The sequence below is a fragment of the Diorhabda carinulata genome, chromosome 8, assembly GCF_026250575.1.
Source record: "Diorhabda carinulata isolate Delta chromosome 8, icDioCari1.1, whole genome shotgun sequence".
NCBI lineage: Eukaryota > Metazoa > Arthropoda > Insecta > Coleoptera > Chrysomelidae > Diorhabda > Diorhabda carinulata.
Window position 1 is genome coordinate 6,531,725 of NC_079467.1, and position 27,271 is coordinate 6,558,995.

Genomic DNA, 27,271 nt, shown 5'->3' on the forward strand with positions numbered 1-27,271 from the left:
ACAAGATAACGACGTACGTAGACAAAAGAGGATTTCAACAGAATGAAGATGCTCCTAAGCGAGTATGAGGAGATTCAGTGGTATACGTACCAACCGAAGAAAAAGAAAGAAAGCTAGTCGTAAAAGGATTGACTGCAAACACCTCCTCGTCGGAAGTAGAGACAGATCTGAGGGAAAATGGACTAAGACCAAAAACTAACGAGCCGTACTCAAAAAAACGATAACAACATCCGAAAATTACTACCGATATACATGGTAGTAACAGAGCCCGCAGAGGAACAAGCATACAAGAAGCTGAGATACCTATGCCTCACCAAAATAAGTATGGTAGAACAAAAAAGTCATGACGGACCTGCACAATGTTAGAGATGTCAAGGATTTCACCACGGACAAAGAACGTGCAACATCGACGTGCACTAAACAGGACGGAAAAACCAAATTGTGGAGGAGAGCAAACTACAAGGGTTGCCCGAAACACCCAAAGAAGACGGTAAACAAACCAGACACGAGCTCCACACACGCAACTAGGCACTAGATGCTAAGAAAACGACAGGACAAGGAACGCCCGAGATACTGAGTGTGCTGCATGCAGACACTCAAGCCAACACTCATGCCAACACTCATCGCCCAATAGGTAAAGTAAAACGGAGGAAAACAGGATCATTAGGTTAAGTTAATTCTATATTCACTGAGTCAGAGCCCACAAGAGGACAGGGTAACTCCGCATTTCATAAGCAAGTGCAAAGTTATACATAGGGGATATCTATAGAGAAGGCCCACTCGGTTGAAATCTCTTCTTACCGAAGAAGGTTGGAAAAGGTTAACCCGAGGCAGCGAAACACACACACACATTAAGACGTCCAGAACAAGAAGCCAAGAGTGTATAACCAACAGGCTAATCTCTTAATGAAAACATAAGACATCCCAGAATCTCCCATAGAACTCAGGGAGGAGAAAGGAGTCTACGTGCGAAACTGCAAGGCGAATGAAGATGAGGACCTGATGAAAAGACAGGGGGTGGTGGAATGTTCTTCTTCGCACCCATCCGTGGATTTATCCAGGGGTGGATGCTTAGAGGCACGGGTTTTCTCACGCGCACGTGTGTGTGTGTGTGAGATTACAACGGAGTTCTTATTTGAAGAAAATATTCTCCACTGCGACTATCACAAGTCACATGAAAGTCTTTATTTTGAATGGTAAATGCACTATACAATAAGTTGATTGCTATATACAAACAAAATGGCATATTTCTAAGCCTGGACAAGGTAATTAATTTCATCGTTCATCGTTCTGTGAGCTGTGATAGAGCGGCAGATGACGACGACAACATAAAAAACAAGTTAGAATGAGGAAGAAAAGCTATTAACAAGAATAACTGTACCGCACAAAATGCTAACAATATTATAGCTACCACATGAAGTACTATTTATAATATGACGGGTGAAGATAATCCACCTGTAACTTCTAATAACTGTAGTAATACTATTAATTATAATTATCATATTGACAATAATATATTTTTTTCCCGATAGTTATAGAATCGGATGAATTACAAAGATCACAGTAACAGTTATCATTACTTGCTGTTTGACTTAGGAATTAATGGTATATTTTTATAATGTATATATTTATAGTGTATAATGCAGGTTATTATTCACGAGGATCATCGAGTGAGTAGTAACTCATTATAAGCGAGTAGAATATATTATGCACGACTACTAAATATTTTTGTTGAAGTTTTTTTTTTGGAAAATTTTGTTGCATTATTAGAAACAATATTATTTTATTGTATTAAATATTTCATACAGTGTATCATAATAATTACCACAAAAATTTATACTGAAACAGTAACAGTTTACCTTCAGTCTCTGAAGACGATAACTTGGTTATCGAAACGCGCGTCAGACAATGTTAGTGTTGGTGTAGTGGTGGTGTAAACAGTATATTCAGTATGAATATAGCTAAAGATTCCAGAAATTCCAACTTACAAAAATCTATGTTTTCAGCTTGAAAATATCACGTATTTAATCTTAGAAGATGGTGGTTTTCGATAATAGTTATTAAGAATTGTAATATTTGAATAATTGGTGAAGTTATCAAGTGACTTGTCGAAACTTTTGAATTATATGTACATTCATTCGTTTTGTTTACTTTTGTTTGATTTGAAGATGATATTTTGTTAACCGTATCGGTTATATTTTTGACGGAGTCGTCTATGAAGCCTTCTTCAACGGCGGTAGACTCCCATCCACTGTGTCTTTCAAGGGTAGTAATATCCTCGCCTGCATAAACCAGTATTGTTGCAGAAGATCTGCAGAATTTGTGCCCGAAATATTGTTCTGGTTTCGGTAATTTCAGGAAAGCAGCGATATCCTTTCCCATTACTGTGAATTTGCTTATTCCCATTCTTTGAGTTGGACATTTACTATATTGGTAATTTAAAAAAAAATTGTTATTGGTTACATGGCTTGGGCGAAGATTTATATATGTTTTGAATAGTCTGTAAAAGTTATCCGTAACAGTAAATTTTTGCCTTGGTATTTGTCACATTAACCAAAAAAGCTGATCCAAGATCTTGTAAACGGGTTATTTTCATTTCATACAACTCATAACTTCTACATGCAACCATTACCTCCATTATTAACGCAACCATTGCTGCTAAGTATTTATCATCAGATTTTTTGGTTGAAAAGTTATTAATAACTTCGCTAGAAAAAGCACTTACCGTGTTAGGCTAAAAACCTTCTTTTCGTTTCAATAATGCTCGTAGTTTTTTACAATTTTCTAGATTTATACCTTGATATATGGTTATCGTACTTATAAGCATTGAATAATAGGTCTATATCATTGAAAATTTATTTTTTGTCGATAATTCATTAAAGTATACTAACAAGGTCGATTCAGAAAATGAAATAGTTTAATGAGGCAACCCAGCAGCTTCTCTAATTTCTGGTGGTGTTGAAAAAAATTGATTTTCAGTTTCTACATTCATTATGATTTTTTAAAGTAAATATAAAAACAAAGAGAAATTTCTAGAGACAAATAATAATGTTGACAGGTTTGAGTAAAATTTATTTTGTTTCAAAAGCTATTTCGATTTTTCAATTGTTGCGAAAAACATGGTATGTATCAGATATACGACATGATTATTTCAAGCCACTGATGGCTCAGTGAATATAAGCCGTATCTTCAAACTTCAATATCCCGAGTTCAAATCTGGTTCTTGATACACATACACCGGAATGAAGAATTGTCAGCTTAAATTTGACACGCCTTTTCTTGGCCATTAAGATTAGGTTGTAGTTATACGTATTCACTGGGTATTTGTTTGTGATATTTTTTTGTGTTCAGTGGCTATCATAGAGTTGACCTAATTGTTATTATTGTCTTTCAAAATTTTATACTTTCTATTATCCATAATGCGTAATGCTAAAGAAACAGGTATTAAATACTTTGGTTTCCAAAAAAAGAGGCTTGGAAAAGCAGTGGATAGGACCATGGTCCCAAGAATAAAAATAATTTAAAATATGGTAAAATATTGTTGCAAATCACCAAAAACATACTTTATGTTGTTAACGAAGCATTGGAATGATTGTATTGCTCTTGCAGGAGATCACATTGATGATTAAAATCGATGTATTCGAGGGGTGTCATATTCGCTGCGACTCAAAGGATCGATTGTATCCTCTTTTCTTGCTGCGATGTTGGAATGCTCAGTATTCACCTATGATCTATTAATTCCACTTCCTTGAGTAATTTTAGGATGTATCAGCTGTAAACACTGGGTTCTCCAGTATCGCAGCAAGAAAGGGGGACACAAAAGATCCTTTGGGTGTGCAGTGTATACGAGACCCCAAATCTATACATACGTACATACAAGTTTAGGATGTGAGCTGTCAAATATTCTCATTTTCGTACTCCCCGGTGTTATGCTCTGGAGCTAAACTTAGATCTTAAAGTACCCATTGAAGCGGCAATGCCGTAACAAGATTCCTGGCAATATTCATCAATTGTTCTTAGTTATATTGATACATTCAGTATATCTTTGATCGCTTGAAACCGAATTATTTTGTCTTTATATTATTTTTGTTAGGAATTATATCACTCATTAGTACTTGATATATATGATTACCTTCGTTGTTGAATTTATCTGCAGAAAGGTGGCGATTCCAGCTCGAACTCTATTCTTAACACCTCTCACCGTACCTTTAGCACTCCGTATAGTCGTAGAACCATCGTCTAAAATATTTTTATATCCCGCGAACGTTTCTGTGTCTATCACTGAATCGATTTCCGATACTAAACTGTTTACATTCTCGTTTATATGAAAGTTGTAAAACATATCCGTACTTATCACATCTTTTACTTCTCCATTTTCATTTTTTCTTTCTTCATACGTTTTTTCTTCTACATTGATGGTCTTTGGGAGTCGTTGTCTGATGTCGTGAAGTAGAGATGATGGGAGGTGGGTCGATTTGGGTGCAGGCGGTGGATTTATTGGGGATATTTTGCCACAGTTTAAGGAATCGCAACTGACGCTGCTTTCGGTATCATCGCTGTCTACTTCAGCACCGCTGCTTGAACTAGGAGCTCTCTTGTGCGAACCTAGAAACATACATTATACAAAATAGTGTTTAGAAATCATTAATTAGTGTTGAGATTATGGATTAGGTAACGGTTTATTTATGAAAAAAACTAAATACGTTATCAATTGGAAGATTATTTTATTTCTATTAGAGTTTTTGCATTCGATATTCCCACAATTAGATATAGATTAGGTTTAAATAATAATTTTTAATTTTTCTATTTCTAAATTACATTTTTTCATTTCAAACTAAGAAAACGAATGAAAACTTGTGGAACCAAACTTTATGACAAATGCATTGAATTCCTCTTCGCTATCACTATCATTATTTTTGTTTTAAGCAAACAAAATTGGTGAAACATAACTTAATATAAAAATATATATTCAATGCTTTTAAATGTTCTTGATTTTAGGTCTCTTCTGTTTTAAAATTAGTTTTTTTTAATAATTTTTAAGAGATTGATGAAAACTTAACTTCAGCCTTTATCAAAATATATATTGAATCTTCATAAAAACACTGCTGAGTTGCTGGGCCGAGGCTCAGAAGTAGGAACATTTGCCAAGAGTATCTGCCTCAGTTCACTTCCTACTTGACCCAAAAGAACGAGTTGTCTTATTGCACCAATATTTAAAGATACATGGATAAATTTGAGTTCTCATACCCACCAGCATAAATTCTTCCAAAATAAGCCTTACAGCATCACCATGGCAGTTTCTATGCTTCCATTCCTATCGGTCATTCCGTACAATTCCAGGTAACCTACAAGAACTTGGAATTGTCTTCTTCTTTCTTTGACTGGTCGACATCTACTCGGTGTTCCAACTGGAGATTTATTTGCTATTTTCACTAGTCATTCACCTTATATTTTGGTTCAATTTTTTTTGCGCTCTGACACCCATTTATTAATGTTATCTGCATCACATAATCGTCTTTCTCGGACCATTAATGTTATTCTCGAGATCATCCTAAGAATTTCCGTTTCTGATGTATCGGTCATTATAGATCTGTTTGTTGCTTTGTGGATTGATAAAGACTAAAGGTAAGTCGAAACGACAAAATATACATTTTGATAAAGACTGAAGTTAAGTCGAAGTCATCAATCTCTAAAAAATTATTAAAAAAAAACTAATTATAAACAGAAGAGACCTAAAATCAAGAACATTTAGAAGCATCAATATATCATTAGGTCTAAGAAATAAGAAATTGAAGAAATTATATTTATATTTCTCGTTGATTTCTTTAATTGCGCAACAAAATTTCAATCTAAAATATATTCTTCTTTCCCTCAGAGATACTACTTTTGGTACATTTTCTCTTGTAGGAAGCACCCGGAATGTATTTTTGATGCGAAAACAGTAGTCAGCTATCATTAAGATGCTCCATATTCTCTTGTATTTTTTTCCTTTTTCATGATACCTCGACGAAATCGCTTACCTTGGTTTTCACTCACATCTCCTGAATTTTCCGGAGAGTAGCCGAGTAGTCTTTGTTTCTGCCGAAGAAATTCTCTACGACCTCCCACCCTTCTCTATAAGGATCTGTCATGTGTGTGATGTATTGCGACGTGATGGTAAAAGAACTTTGTGAAGAGGAATAAAGGTTTATTCAGAACGTTCTTTCCACCAACTTTAAGCTCCCTCGGAGATCAATAGTTTTTGGTCTAGAGATTTACTATCACATACATACAAAAAGCCAGTAAATTTGGTAATTATATTTATTGTTTTCAGCCATCAGCTTTTAGCTCCCTTAGAAATCAACACTTTGTGGTCTAGTAATTCACTATCACATACATACAAAAAGCCAGTAAATTTGGTAATTATATTTATTGTTTTCAGCCATCAGCTTTTAGCTCCCTTAGAAATCACATAGACACAACAAGTCAGTGAATTTGGTTGACCAATGACGGATACATCAGAAACGATTTCTCTGGCTGATCTGGGAAATAACATTAATAGTCCGAGAAAGACGATTATGTGACGCAGAAAACATAAATAAATGTGTGTCATAGCGCAAAAAAATTGAGCCAACATATAATTTGAATGACTGGTGAAAACAGCAAATAAATCTCCAGTTGGTTAATCGAGTAGATGTCGACCAGTCAAGAGGTGGAGTGACAACCTAGAGCCAGAATAAAGAAATATATCGAAGAATGAAGACGCCATTATTAAAGAAAGAAGAAGACAATTCCAAGTTCCTGTAGGTTACCTGGAATTATACGGAATGACCGATAGGAATGGAAGCATCCTGGGTCCTTGAAACATTACCCCACAGTCGGTCCATTTGATTTTTTTGTATGATCTTCAACCCTATTGTAAACCAAAAATCTCAATTTTTTTTGTTTTTTTTTTAACATAATTTGAATAATATTTGGTTACAATTTTTTATATGTGTTACCTTCACGTAGTCTTGATCTCATATAATATTTTTCAAAACACATCGCAGATTTATGTACACTTCACATGAAGGCATAAATCATCGTTCAAAAGATAAAAAAGCAAAAAAAATTGTTTTTCCAAGTTGCAAGTAGGGTATACTTTCAAAGAAATATGATGAAAAGATTTATTTCGAATAAAAAGTTCAAAGTACGATTTTTTTATGTACGATCCATAGGACTCCTCTGGGCCCTGGGGAAAGTTTTAGCCGTAAACTTCCCATATGGAGTGTGTAAACGCAAAAACTTTTTGAGGCCCAGGGAAAGTTTATCAAGTTTGGTTGACGCTCAACGTGTTAAGAGTATTTAAGAAGCCAGAAACTTGTCAAATCACGTGAGAATGAACAATACCTTGAACGATTCCAAAGTTAAAAACAACGAACGCAGCAAAAGGCATTACGTGTAATATTAGGCACGTTGTACGGTTATTTAGGTAAGGCTAATTTTAGCTTCACATTCATAATTCAGTTCTGATGTATTATGGTAAAATGCAATCTATGAATTTTATGATCTCTTGTAAGTAAATGTTTTTTAACCGATATTTTGTTACTCAATCCTGCCTTTCAATGGTTAGAGACGATATAGTGTATAGAATATTTCCATCATCTTCTTCTTCTTCTTCATACTCCATTTTAGGCAGATTGCCTGTTCATTCTTCGCATCATGCCTATTCCTTCAATTGATGGTAAGATTATCACTCTTTTTCTTCTTTATTATCTTTTTCGTGGCCTTCCCATACTTCTTCTCCCCAGTGGTGAGTTGTCTCGTGCTATTCTTACTATTCTTTCCTCGCTCATTCTACTTATGTATTCGTCCCATTCGCGCTTTCCGCTCAGTACCCATTCGTGAATATTTTCCACTCTGCATTTTTGCCTTATGTCGTCGTTACGTTCACTATCTAGGAGCGTTTTTCTAGTAATTTTTCGTAGGAATTTCATTTCGCTTGTTTCCAGGAAACAAGCTGTATCAGGCCGAGTTTCTGCAGTGTACGTCATTATGGGTCTGATTACAGTTTTGTAGGTTCTTGATTTGGTCTCAATACTTATGTATTTGTTTTTCCATATAGTGTCTTCAGACATCCGACTGCTCTTGCTGCTTTTATTGTGTGCTGCCTTACTTCTGTCTCAATATCACCATATCCGGATAGTTCTATACCCAGATATTTGAATTTCAAGAAGTATTTTTGATGTTATCAGGCTTTTTGTTTTGGAGGCAGAAACCATCATGTATAGAGATTTTGCTGTGTAATTAAAGCGATATAGCAGCCTTTGGAGGTTGTCCTCGTTTTCTGCAACCAGCACAGCATCGTCAGCATAGCACAGGATTGTAATATTGCGGCCACCCATTTTATATCCGTTCAATCTGCGTACTTGCTTTATTATTTCATCTATAATTATGTTGAGGAGTGGACTCAGTGAGTCGCCCTTTCGTATTCCTCTTTCCACGGGGATTGGTTCGGTGAGCTCTCCGTCGATCTTGGTCTGAATTTTGTTCGCGCTGTATAGATTCCCTATGACTTTGATTAAGGTATGGGGTACTTGTCTGTCGTAGAGTAAATGTACAACATCCTCTAGCTGAAACCGGTCAAATGCTTTTCGCAGATCTATGAAAAACACATGTAGGCTGGTTTGTTGTATTCGATCGACTTCTCTGCATCAGTGCATGATCTTCCCGTTCTAAATCCTTGTTGTTCATCCGACAGAGATGTAATACTATTTATTTTGTTTGTTATTATTTTTGTTGTTAGTTTTAATGTTGTACTCAGTAGGTTTATGCCTCTGTAATTCATCTTCTAAAACATTATTTATTAAATTGCAAGTAAGTCTGTTATAACGTTTTCTAGCTTGGTTTTCCAATGTAAAATAACGTACATTGTCTCACTACGAGTAAAGGACTAATGCTGATAGCAACGTGTCTCATTGATTATCCTGAATTTCAATGAATCGATGTTCGCACATCTTTCTTCATTGATAAATTTCTTCTTTGTTTTTTGATGCACTCTTCAACAACAAAGACATGTTATTAGGTCTTAAAATGACAACTATTATCGTTAAACTAGTTTCATGGCCTACTTACAGTAGGGTTAGTTATTATTAAATATTATAGACACAAGCCCTCATAACTCTTATTGAAATTGATTAGATTGGAATACAGACACTGATATACACTAGCTTTATACGTCAAAGATATACAGCTTATTTCTTTTTTACTTTTTTTACCTAACAAATCTTTTCTATAAGACTAATTGGCTCATTTTGATATCAGAATACAAATTTGTAGGTAGACTAAGCGGATACTGATAGTAAGGGGGTCGAACTGGAATAACGAGAGGTACGATTGAGCAGAAAAACAGAGAATGTTGATAGCTCTAAGAGATTCTTTCTAATCTACTATGGAATTAGTGTACTGGATATTATGTTCATGAACGCAATCTTGTCGGGATTTCGATGAATGACTAAAAAAGGTTACCGTAAATTGGTAACTATCAATAGAATAATAGCAACTCAGTGGTTTGTAGAATTTCACAGGGGTTCTTCCAATGGGAAGGATTTATACATGGACAAATAGTTTTGGACTTTCTTCTCACAGGTCTTAGTGGATATTACAATATCGAAGACATCGACTTCAGTTATGTCAAAAACGACTACCATGAAATCAAAAGTGGAGCGCTATTGTTTCAGTGATGAATCTCGGTTCTACATAGATGTGGACGATAGTCGAGACCAAGGGTGAGAAGGAATTGAGGCGATCGTTGTAACGAGTGGCATTGCGTATTGCTTAAGGTTAACTTCATGAACCTTCACTCCTCCTTCATTTCAAAACCCAATTGTTCAGAAAGAAAACGATAAGTCGAATTCTGAAATATCTCCACCAGGCTCCACCAGAAAATTGATAAATATTATGGAAATACTCATTAATAATTCTGGTAAGCTAAAACTCATTATTTGTATGCCAGAATAAAATAATTTTCACTGGGTGCTTGGGTGCTTCTTTATCATTGAGTAAATAATTCACAACAACCTTTTTATTTATAAACCAATAAAATTGTGATTATTAGCAGTTTGTTTTATCTTCACAATCAAAGGTCAAGTGAAAGGTTTTCTACTGCATACTTAATATTTTTAGTAGAATTCGTTTGCCAAGTCACGTGAGTTGAGCTACGTGACTGAATATTTTATCATAAAAACTGTTTTTAGCGATTGAATATATAATAATAATAATAATAAAAACAACAGTTAACACACCTTGAGAAATATTTTAATGGAATTGCATAAAACACTTGTTCTAGGTTTTATAATTTGAATATATAGTATATTAATGATTATAAAAGAGAAATTGTGTTAGCATGTCAATTTTTTGATTCATACAAATTATATTACACAATTCGAAGCTTCACACGATATCCGATTTTGTGTATATGTTATCTTGTTGTAATAAAGATTCATTCTTTATTTATCTGTATTTCGATAAGTGTTTCATAATTAAATTATAATTTAAACTTTATATTAAATATTGAATATCTATTTCATTTTTCTTAAAGAAATTTGTTTGATTAAATTTCATATCTATGCTCTCGCTTACAACCTTTTTACCACACTTTATTTAACTTAATCTGTTAGTTTAAATTAAATTTGTTCGTTTGTCTGTTAGAATAGAATTTTCCAACTTTTAATTGCTGAAACTTTTACGCATTTTTATCAGTTTCTAGGACAATACATGAATCAATTAAAAATTGTGATCTATTCCAGAACACCAGTTGATTAATTAATTGAATTATCATACAAAACATAATGTTCTATTTTGTATTTTTGTGACTACGAAAAAAGTATTCTTAATAAAGTTAATTTGTTTCAACAAATTTTGTTACGATTTACCTATTGTGAAATAAATCATTATATGAGCCCAAAGACGAATGGGGATTAAAATGTGAAATAGCCCGATATATCAATGATTAATAAACGCGACTCTAATCTACGGTTAGCAGGTTTATTATTAGGGACGCGAATAAAAAAACTGATTAGTTTTCATCATTTTCTGTCTTATATGGAAAATATTAAGTGGATTTCTTTTAAATCGCATTCTACTTCTTAATACATTTTTTATTATTATCAGTCTTTACGGGTGATATAATAATAAATGCAGAGAATGACAAATCTGAAAATTGAAAAATTTAACCATATATTTTTGTAATAGGGTTCTTCAATGCCATAATCAATGGCTTAGTATCTAACAAAGTTAACGTAAAATTATTGGGGGTCCATGATCTTCAAATACGCAGAATTTTCTGTGAATATCTCTTATTAGATTCTGGACAACTTTCTTTCTAAAAATATACGCCTCGTCTTCGGCTTGCCACCCTCCATTATCACTTTGCGAGATAACATTACCCAAAAATCTTCAATTGGAAAGGTCTGAGGTAAATTAGGGGGGTTATCTTGTTTTGGTACAAAAGATACATATATTATTTTGATCTAGACAATTTTGACTTGCCCTTACATTATGACGGGACACTAAGTCCGGTCAAAATATTATATCGTCTCTAACATAATGTTGACGTACAAAATCAACTAATTTAGTGATGCAGTTGTTGATATACTTTTCAGAATCTACAACTTCACTCTTACTCGACCCAACTAAGATCTGGATACCCTCTTGTCGAAATCGCCCAATAAACCACAACTTTATCAACGAATTCTGCTTTTTCTTCATAACATAAATTGGTAGGGCACTCTTTTATATTGTCTATATAAATAGTTTCTTTTGATTTCTCAAATAGCAAGTGTGAAGTATTATCATCCATAACAATAACTAACAATTGGTTTGGGGTATAATTAGAACACTTTTTTGACCATTTATAGTCATTTTCCACGTTACAGTACTCTTATTATTCATATGCTTATTTTCTTGCGGAAACCCCAACTCTGTCTTTTGCTCATCTGCGTACTTATCCTTGGATATGTACTTTTTGTAAGGTTAAGAAATTGTATTCCTTCTCCACATTCAGCTATAGTACGGTAAATGCTTCTGAGTAAGATACTTTAGTTTTAAGAAATCGAACTATGTCAGGCTTGGGGATCTGTCCAATCAAGTTATGAATTAATTTCCTTATAAGACATTGTAATGCAGCTGATATAAAAAAGTTTTATCAAACAAATGATGAGGAAGTAAACAACAACAATTCCTTGTTGACAAATCCATTTTGATATTGTATTAATATAACAAAACTATTGCGACATACATTAGATACATAAAATATGAAGAAAAGTTGGTCGTATAGGAGCTAATACTTTCCAATAATTTCTGTAATTCATTGCCATGGATACTATTACACGATAAAATTATCAAAAACTTATTTTCCATAAGGCTATACGATAAGGAGATGATTTGGATCCTGGAAAGACACCCACCAATTTATAATAGGAGAGTCTGGTAGACAAAGATTGAAATTGTTCACAATTATGAAGATTGGGACAAAATGATGTTCAGCAATTAATCAACGAGAAGTCTTAAAAGCACTACGTCATCATCATCATCATCAGTCTTTCAATCCCATGTGGATTATGGCTATAGCTTTTGGCGCTTTAAATTCTTTTTTTTTGAGGTGGATTACTCCTCGCTTTCTAATTTTTATTTTCTTTATAGTTTGTCGTTTGTTTTGGCTGCTTTTGTTATTATTTTCCATTCTTTTCGGTTCCGGCATTTTGCTCTCCAGTTTTCTATATTGAGTGCTCTTATATCCTCCTCTATTTCGTTTCTCCAAGTTTTTCTCGGCCTGCCCCTTTTCTTTGGCCACAATGGGGACCATTGCGTTATTCTTTTGATCATTTCAATTGATTTTTTTCTCATTATGTGCCCGGCCCAGTTGAGCCTTTGTGCTTTTATGTATCTCACTATATTCTCCTTCCCCAGTTGTCTCCTTGTTTTTCACGAAGAAGAATTCATCCACGTTGATTTCGTTAAAGGGGTTTAAGGTCATAGAATAAACCATTTCATGAGTTCTAAGACGTTTTACTGTCAATGGGAGCAACTGAACAGGACCCATAGAACTCCCGATCTAAATTGATACTACGTACACTGAAGCAAAGGTTTGCTAGCAGTACTGCTCTACAAAACGAATTTTTGTATTGTTATAGCCAAAATTCGGAAAAGAAAAGAATTCTTAAAAATGATTTGCGTCTTTGAAAAGTATATATCCAATATTGACTGGAGAGTATAAGTGACAAAGGTTTAGTTTTGTTCGTGAATATGTTGATTGGAATCCATTACAGGGGGAACATAATATACAGAATGCCTGGGAAGCACTACGCAAAGGGACTTAGCGGACAGGGGGCGGCTTTACGAGGATGGTCCCAGAAGTATCTGACCTGACGTAGAGATGGCGATAGTTGCTTGGAAAATACCTCTGATTTAGAAAGTACATAATCTATACAGCATATGTTTCTAGTTTGAGACGCCACGTTGTTTAGTATTTGTTTGGCAGCCAACAATAATGAACGTTTTCAGTGAATTTGTAAATAAAGGAAAAAATTAATATAAATATAAAAACTGAACTAGATTCTACTCTGGGTGAGACTGCTACTTCGTTATCAACAGTAAAATATTGGGTAGCAGAGTTTAAACGAGGCCGTACGACCTTCGAAGGCGTGGTCAACGAAATGAGGTGGCGACTCCAGATGTGTGGAAAAAAATCTACCAAGCGGTACTGGATTATCGTCGACTGGAAGTACTTAAGCTTGTAGAAACACTAGGCATATATGGGCGCAAGTGAAAGGATTTGTAGCAAGACACAACACGACAGTCAAAATGAAAGACGTTAAGCTACTGTTTGATCAAGCCAGTAAGGGGTGACACCAGAGAACTGGCGAAAAGCAGTCCAGCATGTCATTAAAGAAGAGGTGGAAATGTGGGATCTTTACTACTTGATCGATCGGATCGTCGACCCATTAATTATAACGTCAAGAGGAGATTACAGTTCCTCAGATGACGAAGAATATTATGATTTATTATAATTTAATTTCTGTACAATGTATTTTTTGTATAATGTTCAATAAAAAATAAGTGGACCTAATACTATGTACATAATGCCTAATTTTTATTCTGTTAAAATAAAATTTTTTCCTGTTTACAAGTATACTACCGGCACGCCTTGGGCACACTATTTTTAGTGTTTATGAATGGATAACAATAGGCTAAACCCATATATTGACCCCAACCCGGTTGGTATTTGATAAAAAGAAAGAATTTTACAATGAAATCAATGCCAAACTATGAAAGTAGCTTAAATATTCATAGGGTCACTCTGTGGTTCCTTTGCTTATCTAATGAGGTTTTATTACTCTATACCTTTCTGAAATAAACTATAGGTCTGGGTATGAAACTATATACATGTCTTTTTTTTGTTAATTTATACTACTTTTTAGGAGGAAAACATTTTGAGCTGTATAGAAACAGAAAATTTATCTTTCCAATTAACACTTAAGTTATCTATTATACTAAGCTTAAAGTTGCAATTATTGTAGCAAGATGGCCAGGATACAGTAACGATTTATATATTTATATATATACATTTTTGATGAATCACAAATAAAATTGACGTGTCAAGTTAGCGAAATGGGTATATTTCTTGAAAGTAGTGGATATCCTTATCACCCTTACCTTTTTAATTACATTTTCCAATCCACCTGGAGAGTGGGAAAATTGGTATAATGAATCACAAATAAGAACAAGACAACATTAATTAAGAAGTGAACATTATTACTGCTTGCGCCATTTTAGACAATATATGTCAAATGTCAATGATATATATGAGGAAAATGAAATTCCAGAGATTGAAGAGAAAAACCATGGGATAATCCAAGATAATAATGAAATTCATAATGTGACATAATATGGCAACAATAAATAAATTATAAAAACAGATAAAATAATATTTGCGTAACCTTTAATTACTTTTTTCAATTCTTACTTTACAAGTTCTATTTGTTTTTCATATAAAATATCTTCTTTTTATATCCTTCTTCTATGCTCTGCCTTTCTAAAGCTTGCTTCTCTTCTAAATGTAACATTTCCATTCTTACAATAGCAAGTCTGAGAATCTGTAGTTTTTGTTCTAATGTATTCATAAACTCCACCACAATTTCCATGAGAATGTTAATTTCAGAATTTTCAAAATTTTGTGACCGTTTTCTTTTTCATTCGTATCCATTATTTTCAATATAAACTATAATTTTTAAACCAACCCAACTACTTCAACTTTAACACGTGCAAATAAAATTAATTACAGATCGTCACAAAACAGATCATAAGCAACCGTCAGTAGAAAAACTATCTGTAGCGGAAGTCGACTGTAAGTTTGGTACTTTGAATAGAGCACCCTGTATATTAATACATTTTTGAAATGTAATTAAAATTTTTGTATACTTTTGTTAAAAACTTTGTTCGAAAAATGCATACTTTTTGAGCTATTGATTTTTTTGTAAAAAATTTTACTGTTGCACACCCTTACATATTTTTTTTACGAGTACACCCTTAAAGATATTAAAATGGTTTCTATTCGGTTGCTTTTAGCAATGTCAGATATATTTGAATCTATGCTTAAATATTTTCATTTTATACAGGGTGTGTATAAAAAATGTATAAAAAACTTAACTTCATAAATATCAAATTTCTTTATTTTTTTTTAAATAGAACCACCCGCTGTTTTCTATTTTAATGCATTCAGGGGTAATAAATAATGCACTTTCCTATACTTGAACCTTACCGTTATCCACATCTAAAATATTTTCTGTACATTTTTAGAGATGCTAGTGTGGTCTAAATTTTATTTTGACCCGTTGATACAAGTACTATGGAATAAAAAAGTATTTTTCTTTATCTTGTCAAGGTCTGTAAAAAAATCAAATCAAATTGTATTGACTAATTCTATTCAAAATTTTAGTCGTTTCCGAGATATTTGAGGTTTCAAATTATTATGTCTTTTTTAAGTTTTAAAGTTTTTAATTTTTTATGTGTACTTTTAGTAGGCTTTATAATAAATGACACTTATTTAACTGTCATTAGTCAATTGTCGATACCTTAGAAAATCGTTAAATTGGTTCGTTCTCAATTTAATAAGGAATAAATAAAATTTATAACACACCTGCATCTCTAAAAATTTACATAAAACAGTTAATATCTGGATAACAGTAAGGTTTAGGTGTAGGAAAGTATACATGAATTTGCCTTAGTTTTTACCCCCGAATGCATTGAAATAGAAAAAACTTAGTGGTTATATTTAAAAAATAAAGAAATTTGATATTTATGAAGTTAAACTTTGAACACTTTTCATAAACACCCTGTATAAAATGAGCATAGAATTCAAATACGTCCAACCTTGCTAAAAGCAACCGAATAGAAACCATTTCCATATCTTTAAGGGTAACCTCGTAAACAAATAATTTATAAGGGTCTGCAATGATCAAATTTTTTACAAAAAGTATGCATTTCTCGCAAAAAGTTTTCAGACAAAAATATACTAAAATTTCAAAAATGTATTAATATATAGATTGTTATATTTAACATGACAAAGTAAAAATTTTCATGGATTCAATATAAGTATTTTGCCATATACAGATAGTTTTAACTCGTCGTATAGGCATCTTTCATGATATTACAAACAGTAGACTATTTGTTAAGTACATAATAAAATGACGAATAACTTATTAGTTAGTTTGGAGTTTGGATTTAAGCCAACTAGGGTGAGGAAACGGTAAAGATTTATATGGCAATTAAAAGTTATGAGGCTCATAATTTTTTGGCACTTTACTGTAACGTGAAGAAACGAGCCCTAAATATATCAGATTAACTATTGTTGTGTTTGCTTGGAATACGATATCAAATTGTTCAAATATGAAGCAGTGATAAACTTTAGATGGGGCTGTTAGCTAATTTTCTTAGCTTTGAAATTCTTCATTTATCACTTACTCCTGGGGTAATATATTTCTTATGGAAAATACAACGTTGATTACTTCAGCTGTTTCAAAACCAACCTTAAAAATCAAAAACATTGTTTAAAGACTGTGAATATAAGTGAAGCAGATTCTAAGAAAAAGAGTCGACTTATTCCATTAACTACATAATTTAGGAAATGACGTTTTGTAAGGAAAACTAAAAATGTAATGAAATATGAATTCATCAGACCTACACAGACATTACTTTCCTATAAAAACATTGTAATCGTTTAATTTACGTGTCATACCTGTTAAAGGAATGCTTTATATTTTTGTAATGATCTTTTGTTAAAATATTATTTAAAAATAAATGATTACTCGACGCGCTATTATGAACTTCCTAATCAAACTCATATTTCGTACGTGACTAAATATGTACAGTTATAATAATAAGTAGAAAAGTGTGTTGAACTAGACTGTGTACATTCGCTCTGCATTTATTATTATTAATGTTGAAAATATTCATGTCAGTAATTAGAACAATTTTATCAGTTAGTAGGTCCAACTTATTTTTTTGATGTAGATGTATTTAATACTAATAAGCTGATTAGTATTAAGTGTTTGTTAAAACAAAAAATGTATAATTGATAAGGCACCAAACAGAGAACCAAATAAATTTAGTTTTAAAAAACTAAAAACAAGTTTTTAAAGCACATCAAACAGAAAGTTAAAAATAATTTTTCAAATAAGCCTGGTGTACTCGATGCATCAGAAATATGGAACCAAGAGCCCCACGCTTTTTTTCACAATACTACTAGTATAGGCTAGTTGACAAAATTTATAAATTAATTTAAAACTATAGCTTAGCATTTATTTCACCCCAAAAATATATTATTTTAAGAAAAATAGGTTTTCTTACGTTAGTATTTTGAGTTTTAAGAAATGAACTTGAAATTGACCGCGAAAAAGGCCAAGACTGTCATGGCGTCTTTAATGACGTTACACCTCGCCAAACAGCTGTGTTTGTTTATGACAGTCAATTGTGTTTTTTAATAAATAATGAATTCCTCATGTTATAAATACTGTATAGTGCCCCAATGTAAAAGTACAACGATAAAAACGCCAGACAAATTATTCATATATGTTCCAAACAACAAAGAAATACGAAGAAAATGGTTAAAAATGACACGAAGTAAGATGCTCTTACTTTATCAACAATTCCACAAATTATTTCCGTGAAGATCATTTTGATGTAAGTATCAAACAAAACTTGATGTATCTATTTATAAATGTATAGTAAAAGGAATGAATTTTGCAATATCTACCATAATATACCACACATAACATACAAAATGTTGTGACTTGATTAAGTTAAAGTTATTGAAACTTTGTATTCGCTAACCTCTTAATCAGTTAAGTATTTTCATTCCACGGTGGGTAAATGCGACTCTCTGACTGGTAACTGCTAATTAAATAAGACTTTTTTTTATTCCTCACATAAATACTAACATATAAGTTTTAACACTGCGGACTTCCGATATACAAAAGTAGGTGTTCGTTGCAAAAAATATGTCAAGCATAACGGCGTCAATTTTGGGCAAATTACTGCAGTTTGTTTTGTTAAATCCTGATTCCATGGCAAATTATACCTGTCTTTCAAGATTAAACTGAAAACGAACTTTATTAATTTAACAATAATTGCTGAAAACTCGAAATCATCTGGTCACTTTATATAAAAATGACAGCTATAACATAGCGTTTCGCGAGGTGTGACGTCACGCGTTTCTTATTGGTGTTTAATGTGATTAAACGCCACATTTTTTTGATTTTATTCTCCAAAAATATTATTAATCTTTACAAATATTATTTTTGTAGACAAGTTGTTTTTTTATTTACTAATTATCATGGTTAATCATTAGAAACTCAAAGCCATCCGATTTATTCTTAATGGAATCAAGCCTATTGTTAATTTATTTTTGCAATTTAAGCTAAAATATTAAACGCAATCAAAGTAATGAGACATACTAACACTCTAGCAGTAATAAGGCACAAAGGAGAGTTACAAACAAGCTCATAAACATACAGGTGAAGCTATTAAAAGCGTGTTTAAAAAAGAGAGATATCGAAATAGAATAGATAGATGGGTGATTCCGTTCTAACTGTGATATTCAATGTCCTGTATTGTTTTTTTGTACTAGTCATTAATTAATAATCAATTAATAAAAATTTTGTGTTAATTGAATAATTCTTAAGATATTTAAACATTATTTTTATACAATATAACTTGCCACTTAAAGAAAACTTATACTACATCACTTGAATGTCAGTACCGTGTCATGTCCATTCCTAGAATTTACCGATAAATTATTAATTTTTTTTGTCGTAACAAATGATTTAAACTAATTACCTTATAAATTCTAATGTTTATGATCAAACTGAGGAAAATTGATGCACTTGTTGTTTAATATCTTAAGTTACCATGTCAGTACCGTGTCATGTCCATTCCTAGAATTTACCGATAAATTATTAATTTTTTTTGTCGTAACAAATGATTTAAACTAATTACCTTATAAATTCTAATGTTTATGATCAAACTGAGGAAAATTGATGCACTTGTTGTTTAATATCTTAAGTTACCATGTCAGTACCGTGGATAAATGAGTCAGTACCGTGGAACTCAATATCCGACATTTGTGTCTTGCTCGTGATACTTTGAAGTTGTAGTAAATTCCTCTTAGAGTTTTATTTTTACAGTAAAATAGATGAATAATATGTATAAAAAAGTTAGAAAAGTTAAATTTTAAAATCTTGAAATTTTGAATACAAAAAATCACAGTTAGAACGGAATCACCCAGATACCAGGTTTATCTAAAAAATTTCCGACTTCAACCTGAAGATTTCAGAACTAATCAAATAAGTTGGGAGACAAAAAAAAATTACCGTCAGATTAAAGTTACAGAGATAGAAGAGGCTACCGGCATATCAAAACAACGAATTTGCCATATACTGACTAAAGAATTATGCATGCGCAAGCTATCCTGCGTAGGGAACCTCGTTTGTTTCCTTTGTACGAAAATTGCATTCAAATGAACATTTTCCAAGCCTTATTGACTTAGTTTTAGCAAAATGAGTGAGATTTAAGAGTCGATTCATACCTGCAGTTGAACCTACTTCAAATAAAGCAAATGCTGTTTCATATGCCGAAAAAAGGAAGACAAGGAATACTCGTGGGATTGTATTCATCCATCTTCTTAAAAAAGAAAATCATTAACAAAAGAGTATTACGCATCTTCGCTTGATAAGGTGAAATAAGAGTTTCCAAAAAGCGACCGTATTGAAGAAAAAAAAGTACTTCTCCACCAAGACAATGAACCTTTGTACATTCCGATGATTGCCATAGCTAAAATTCATGAATTGGTTGATCACCCTCCGCTCCTCCGATCACACGCTAGCAGTCTTCAGAATAATTTTTTTTTGTTTTGTCAAAATCAAAAATAAATTCTTATCAAAAATTTTTTTCGTTTAAAAAAGAAAAGAACAATGTATGCTAGTAAAGTCTTGATTGGGTTATTAGGAGGAGAAATTAATTGGTCTACAAGAAAATTCACACTCTCTATTAAGTGAGCTCCTGTACTCATCTGAAACAAATTCATCAAAAGAAAAAGAAATTTGAGAAAACCTGTTATTTTATAGTCAAATGGATAGTAATGTCCTACATGTTGCAACGTTTCTAAAACCAAAGTTTTATCGTAAAAAATACATTGCAGCCTTTTTTAATAATAATTTTAATAACACTACCATTGACGTCGTTGAATCTGTAAAACTCTTAGAGCTTGTTGTGAACAATTCCTTGAAATGGGAGTTACACACTGCCGCCATATCTAAAAAAATAATAAATTGAGTTCCTCCTGTTTTGCACTAAGATCAGTTACCAAGGAACTGTACTAATCCATCTCCTTAACAGTCTATTATGCCCTAATCGAGTCTCCTTCTGGGATACATGTGGTGCGACTTAATTTGAGCGAATCTTCAAACTACAAAAGAGAGTGTTAAGGTATTTACTCGGATTAAACACAGCAAGGCTCACTGCAGGGACTTCTTTAAAAGATTAAAAATTCTGACTCTTCCCTCCTCATTCATCTTTGAATCCGTTTGCCTGATTCGTAAGCACGATTCTCAAATTTCAGAAAGGACGTTGGATGGATATCCACTTAGGACTTTTACCTACCTACTCCAAATTCAGAATTAGTTGAGGGCTCAATATTTTACAATGCAATAAATGCACAATCACTTGCCAATTAAAATCAAATCGATATCATGTTTTCCCGCATTCCGCAATAATTTGAGGGCTTTTACTCTGTAAACGACGACTTCTATTCTAATAATAATATTTAATTCCTGGCATACTGCACACTGGTTTAATTTTTGCTATTGACTATTATACGACTTATATACTAATTATTACCTATTACTATTAACTATAATTTTGTTACTCATTGTGGTTTTCCTCTGTATATTGAAATTTTATTTGTTCTATCTCTATTTAGTTATTTTTATGTTTGTTTTCTAGTTTTTGCAAGCTTCTGTGTACAAATTATAACGCGACTCAATATACTTTGCTGAAAATTGAGATTATCTGCAGCTAAAGAAATGAGGTTAGAGATTCATAGACTATATCATAGAGCTGTTGAAAACAAAACATATGTTTTCTGTGTGGAGTTTATTAGCGTCCGGAAAGGTGATTAAATTGCCACAAAATTCTCTTATTTGTGGAATTTTTGAATCTGAATTTCTTTTACTACCCATTGTAATAAATTTGAGTTTAATTTGTTTCCAAAGGTTAAATAAAGACTAGATTTTAGGTGTTTAGTATTTATGTTTGCTGTACAATCAAAATAGAAATAGAAAATAACAAATATGAAATACTTTTATTGTTTTATTGGTGATTGTTAGAACTTAATAAATTGAAGGAAACTGTGTGTGTGAGTATTTAATTGAAAATGTAATTTTGCACAAAGAAACAAATTCATATCTTCTCTGCTGATCTTAGTTTTCAAACAATTTAATAACGTATTATAAACGATTTAGATGTAAAAAGAATAATTAAAGTGCAATTTATTTAGTTCGTGACTATTCGCTTTTGTTGTCAAGTAAAAGTGCAGCTATTACGACCTCCAATTCGAACAAAAAAGTGCAATTTAGAATTTTTTGTTCAATTAAATGTGATAAATGTTGGCAATGCCAATTAAAATGTTCGTTTTAAATGGAGCGGAATTTGGCGGAACTGTACAGGGTGTTCTATCACACAACGAAACTGTTATATACAGTTTAAGAAAATCTAAAATGCCCAACGCTGAAATGATGAAATTTATGGGCACTTAAAATCAATTTCGTTATTATTATTTCATACTAAATGAAATTATATAAAAACTGTAATTTAATGACAGCTTGTTGCAATAATATTCGAAATGTATTAGTACAAGGATAAATTTTCAAACCACAAAATTTTGACTGTTTATTATTAGAATTGATTCAGCAAGGTTCTTTTACGTAAACTTACGTTCGTGAATAGCGAAAACTAATAATTTTTGTTGACTTTTGATTCATAGAAATAATAAATTCCATCATTAAACTATTTTATATTAATCTAAAGTCAATCAGGCCTGAATCAATTGAAAATATCTAAACAAATAAATATACATGGTGTTCCAGGGCTTGATGGAAAACATTCGGGAGTGAAAAGATGACTTGAAAATAAAATACTGTGACATAAAAAACTTCTCATACGACCCCTAGTGTGCATAAAAAGTGGCGAAATCAGAACTTATATTTAAGTATATCTCCTAAATTATACATTCGAACCTTATAAATTTTTAATGGATAATTATGTATGTCTATGTAGTATGTTTGACGGAATAAATAATTCTAGACTACAACTTTTATAGTACAATCTTGAAAAAGCAAGAATGAATTTTTACATCGATTTAAAAAAAAGATAATCTTTGTTCAACTCCATAAAATTTATGGTTTGTGTAGATTTTTAGATCGTTGTACGTGTCAAGGAAACCGTTAGCGACATCTGAAGAAAATGATCATATATTGTAATTATTTATTGAAAATACTTATAGAAGGTATTGAAAAACAACCAAAGATTTCTTGTAGAACTAATGAATAAATAAATAAATTTGTACTACATACTATCGAAGATCATATTACTGACATGAAAAAAAAACTTGAAACAAAGTGATTTATGTTGAATATTTAAATATATAAATTGCACTTTCCTGTAAATTGGTTGTAAATGATATGGAAATCCTTCATTTAAAGATTTTGTTCATTTTCAATCAGTCCTTTTAGCTACAAAAAGTTGAATTTACCAAAATGTAATTATCAAAAAGACATCTACTTCGTCTGTCTGTTTGCGTTAAACTAAAAAATTTTCAGGCAGTTAACACTAGTAGATAGAAAACTTTTTCGGAAACTATAACCTCTGTTCAGGTAGATCACTTATTAGCTGATTGCGGATTCTAACCCAGAACGAGATTTAGATCACATTTTCCGTCGCGTTCAATTATCGGTAGAAAATTCAAATTTTAAACATGATCTACGAGAACTTTTGATTTTAATGATTTTTTTGTGTGTTAATTCTTCCATGATATTTATTCAGTTATACAGGGTGTCCCACGACGAGTTAAAACTATCTGTATATAACAAAATACTTATTTTGAAATCATGAAAATTTCTACGTTTGGGTTTTCGGATACGATCTTTTTAACTAAAATATTTACAAAGATGGCCAACTTCCGGTTCTACCGGAAGTCGAGTATAATTTAATTACTTTTGTCTAAGACTTTTTTTGAAAAATGCATACTTTTTGAGTTATTAATTTTTTTGTAAGAAATTTTACCGTTGCAGTGCCTAATAAATTATTTTTTTACGAGGACACCCTTAAAGATAAGAAATAGTCTACTGTTTGTAACACCATGAAAAATGCCTATACAGGGTGTCCCACGACGAGTTAAAACTCTCTGTATATGGCAAAATACTTATATTGAAATCATGAAAATTTCTACGTTTGGGTTTTCGGATACGATCTTTTCAACTAAAATATTTTCAAATATGGCCGACTTCCGGTGGAACCGGAAGCCGACGGTAAATTTGCATTCTTTTTGAGTTATTAATTTTTTTGTAAAAAATTCGAACTTTGCAGTCCCTTATAAATTATTTTTTTCAAAGGATACCCTTAAAGACATGAAAATGGTTTCTGTTCGGTTGCTTTTAGTAATGTCAGATGTGTTTGAATCAATGCTAAAAATTTTTCATTTTATACAGGGTGTGTATAAAAAATGTTCAAAATTTAACTTTATAAATATCAAATTTATTTATTTTCTTGAATAGAACCACCCGTTTTTTTTTATTTTAATTCATTCAGGGATGAAAAATAAGGCAAATTCATGTATACTTTCCTATACCTAAACCTCACCGTTATCCAGATATTAAATGTTTTCTGTACATTTTTAGAAATGCAGGTGTAGTCTAAATTTTATTTTGACCCGTTGATACAAGCACTAAGAAATAAAAAAGTATTTTTCTTTATCTTGTCAAGGTCTGTGAAAAAAATCAAATCAAATTGTATTTACTAATCCTATTCCAACTTTTAGTCGTTTCCAAGATATTTGAGGTTTTTAATTATTATTGTATTTTTTAACAAGTATGTATACTTTTAGTAGGCTTTATAATAAATGACTCTTATTTAACTGTCATCAGTCAATTGTTGATACTTCCGAAAGTAGTTAAAATGACTCAATTTAATAACGAATAAATAAAATTTAGACCACACCTGCATCTCTAAAAATTTACAGAAAACATTTAATACCTGAAACTTTGAACACTTTTTATACACACTCAGGATGAAATAAAAAATTTTCCAACATTCAAATACGTCTGATCTTGATAAAAGCAACCGAATAGAAACCATTTTCATATCTGTAAGGGTATCCTCGTGAAAAAATAAATTATAAAGATCTGCAACGATCAAATTTTTTACCAAAAAATTAATAACTCAAAAAGTATGTCTTTTTCGAACAAAGTTCTAGAGAAAAGTATACTAAAATTGTACGTAAATTTCAAAAATGTATCAATATACAGGGTGTTCCGTACCAAAGTTACCGTCGACTTCCGGTAAAACCGGAAGTCGGCCATGTTTGAAAATATTTTAATTGAAAAGATCCGAAAACCCAAATGTAGAAATTTTTATGATTTTACTTCAAGTATTTTGCCATATACAGATAGTTTAAACTCGTCATGGGACACCCTGCGTAATAGATTCTAGATGCTCAATAATTTTATTGAGCAGTTATCAATGATTTACCCACTTACACGGAATCTACACTAAAGTTGAATACCAATAAGCTATTTTTATATTGAAATGCAGAAAAGTGTGAAAAACGCAAACCACAGTAGCCTTTCGATCATGCTGCTCATGTAAATTAATTGTAAACAGCTATTTATGGAGAATAAATAATTTTTCCGTCGACCGTACATTTACATCCGTTGATAGATTTCTCAAAATCACTCAAAATCATATATTAATGACCCCTATCAATGCATGATTTTCTGGTAATGAACGATTTTAATGTGTTTATAATTGTGAAATTTAGTGGTTATTACTGTTGAATTCTCCCAAGGAATGGAGGTGGACGAAAATTTCACATTAACTGCCGGAGCTGACAGAAATTCTTAATTCAGCATCATTAAGTTACTACCAGGAAAGAATCGAAGAATGAAAAAAACGTATGCCGAATTAGTAAAGTATTATTCAGAGACGGTTTTGTGGCATATTACAAAGAAACGGCCTAATTGAAAGTTTATGGCCAAAATACTCAGTGCTTGCCTCATATCGACACTGAATTTAAAAAATAACATAGACATTAGCTTCTACTTCTTCTTCTGTACTAGCATTTATTTCTGATGCTTCTAACAACCTATTTTTAGTGAGAAAGGTAAATTTAAGTAAGTTAAAGTGTCAATTATTGGGTAATAAATCATTTTGTAGGTTGCCTTGAGTATTTGGAGCAATTCGAAAAGATCCATTATCGAAATTACAAACGGATGACGTTCAATATTTAGGATCAAAATATCTTGTAACAGTTAAGGCATCTGAAACACACAGAAATAGGGTATTTACCATAGTAAAGAATTAACAAAAAACCCTTCTAGTAAACGACTTGAAAGTTAGAAATCGACTGCTATGGCAAGAAAAATATATTGAGAAGTCTTTAAAAAATAAAGTTGATATATTTAAAACAATTCTTTGTGAATAACAATCTTACACTAACAAGACCATACAAATTCTAATGTGTCTTTATTTAGTTTTAATAAATGTATATAATTATAAATATAAATTATAAATATAAAAATGATGATTAATAAATAAAATGAAAGTTGTTTTTCTCCAATTTAGAAAAATATACGGTCGATGGAAAAGTATTAACTAATATTGAAATGCGATTAATGATCTCGAACATTTCGCTGCGCTCACTCCTTAAAAATATTAAAATATTTAACTATTATAAAGATAATCTAATTAGAAAACAAGTTACCAAAAATTGTGATGTAAGTATTTTCTATAACGCCAACAATACACCAGGAACCAGCGGAAAAAAACGTTAAAACTGTGGATTTTTTTAATCAACGTCGATTTTTATGAAAATTTGGATTTTAGCTCTATTTACCCCATTATTTAAAATCTACCCTGTGCCAAAGGATACTTCTTTCTATTTTTTAGGGGTGAAACCTACTCCTTATCGTGAAAAATTTGAAAATTTTAGTATATATTTGAGTGAAATACAATTTAAATGAAAGCCTTTTTTGAAAACGGTTATTATAATCTCGATTTTTATGGAAATTTGAAATAAGCTCTACTTACCCTCTTCTACGGAATCTTCCTTGTGCCAAACCTGGCTTTTTACATTTTTGGAGGTGTAAACTACTTTTATCGCAAAGAATTTAAAATCTCAGATTTGATGCATGTTTTGGGTAAAATGAAGTTTAAATGTATTATTCGTAAATATGTTGAATTCTTAAACACGTTTATGATCAATCAAATTCATGCAACCCCTCCAAATCATCCCCTAATCATATGAAAAATTAAAAAATAATCTCTACGATTTTTTTATAATTAAAAATTATTCGAAAGTGTATTTATATTGAATTGAGATTATTTCGTCAGTATTTTTAAGAAAAAATTGCTTTTTAAATATTTCAACTCTTACGAAACTTTAATGACCAGAAATTTCAAAATTGCAGCTAATTTTTTTTTTAAT

The 27,271-nt window shown here is 31.8% G+C and overlaps 1 protein-coding gene across 1 annotated transcript in view; it reads right to left on the reverse strand.

Annotated features, from left to right (window-relative positions):
* LOC130897136 (glutaredoxin domain-containing cysteine-rich protein CG31559-like) overlaps window positions 1–27,271 on the reverse strand; it is a 104,597-nt gene that overhangs the window by 7,045 nt on the left and 70,281 nt on the right. The window contains exon 3 of the mRNA XM_057805765.1: window positions 4,133–4,605. Coding sequence (XP_057661748.1) covers window positions 4,133–4,605 — 473 coding nt within the window. The remainder of the gene's footprint in view (window positions 1–4,132; window positions 4,606–27,271) is intronic.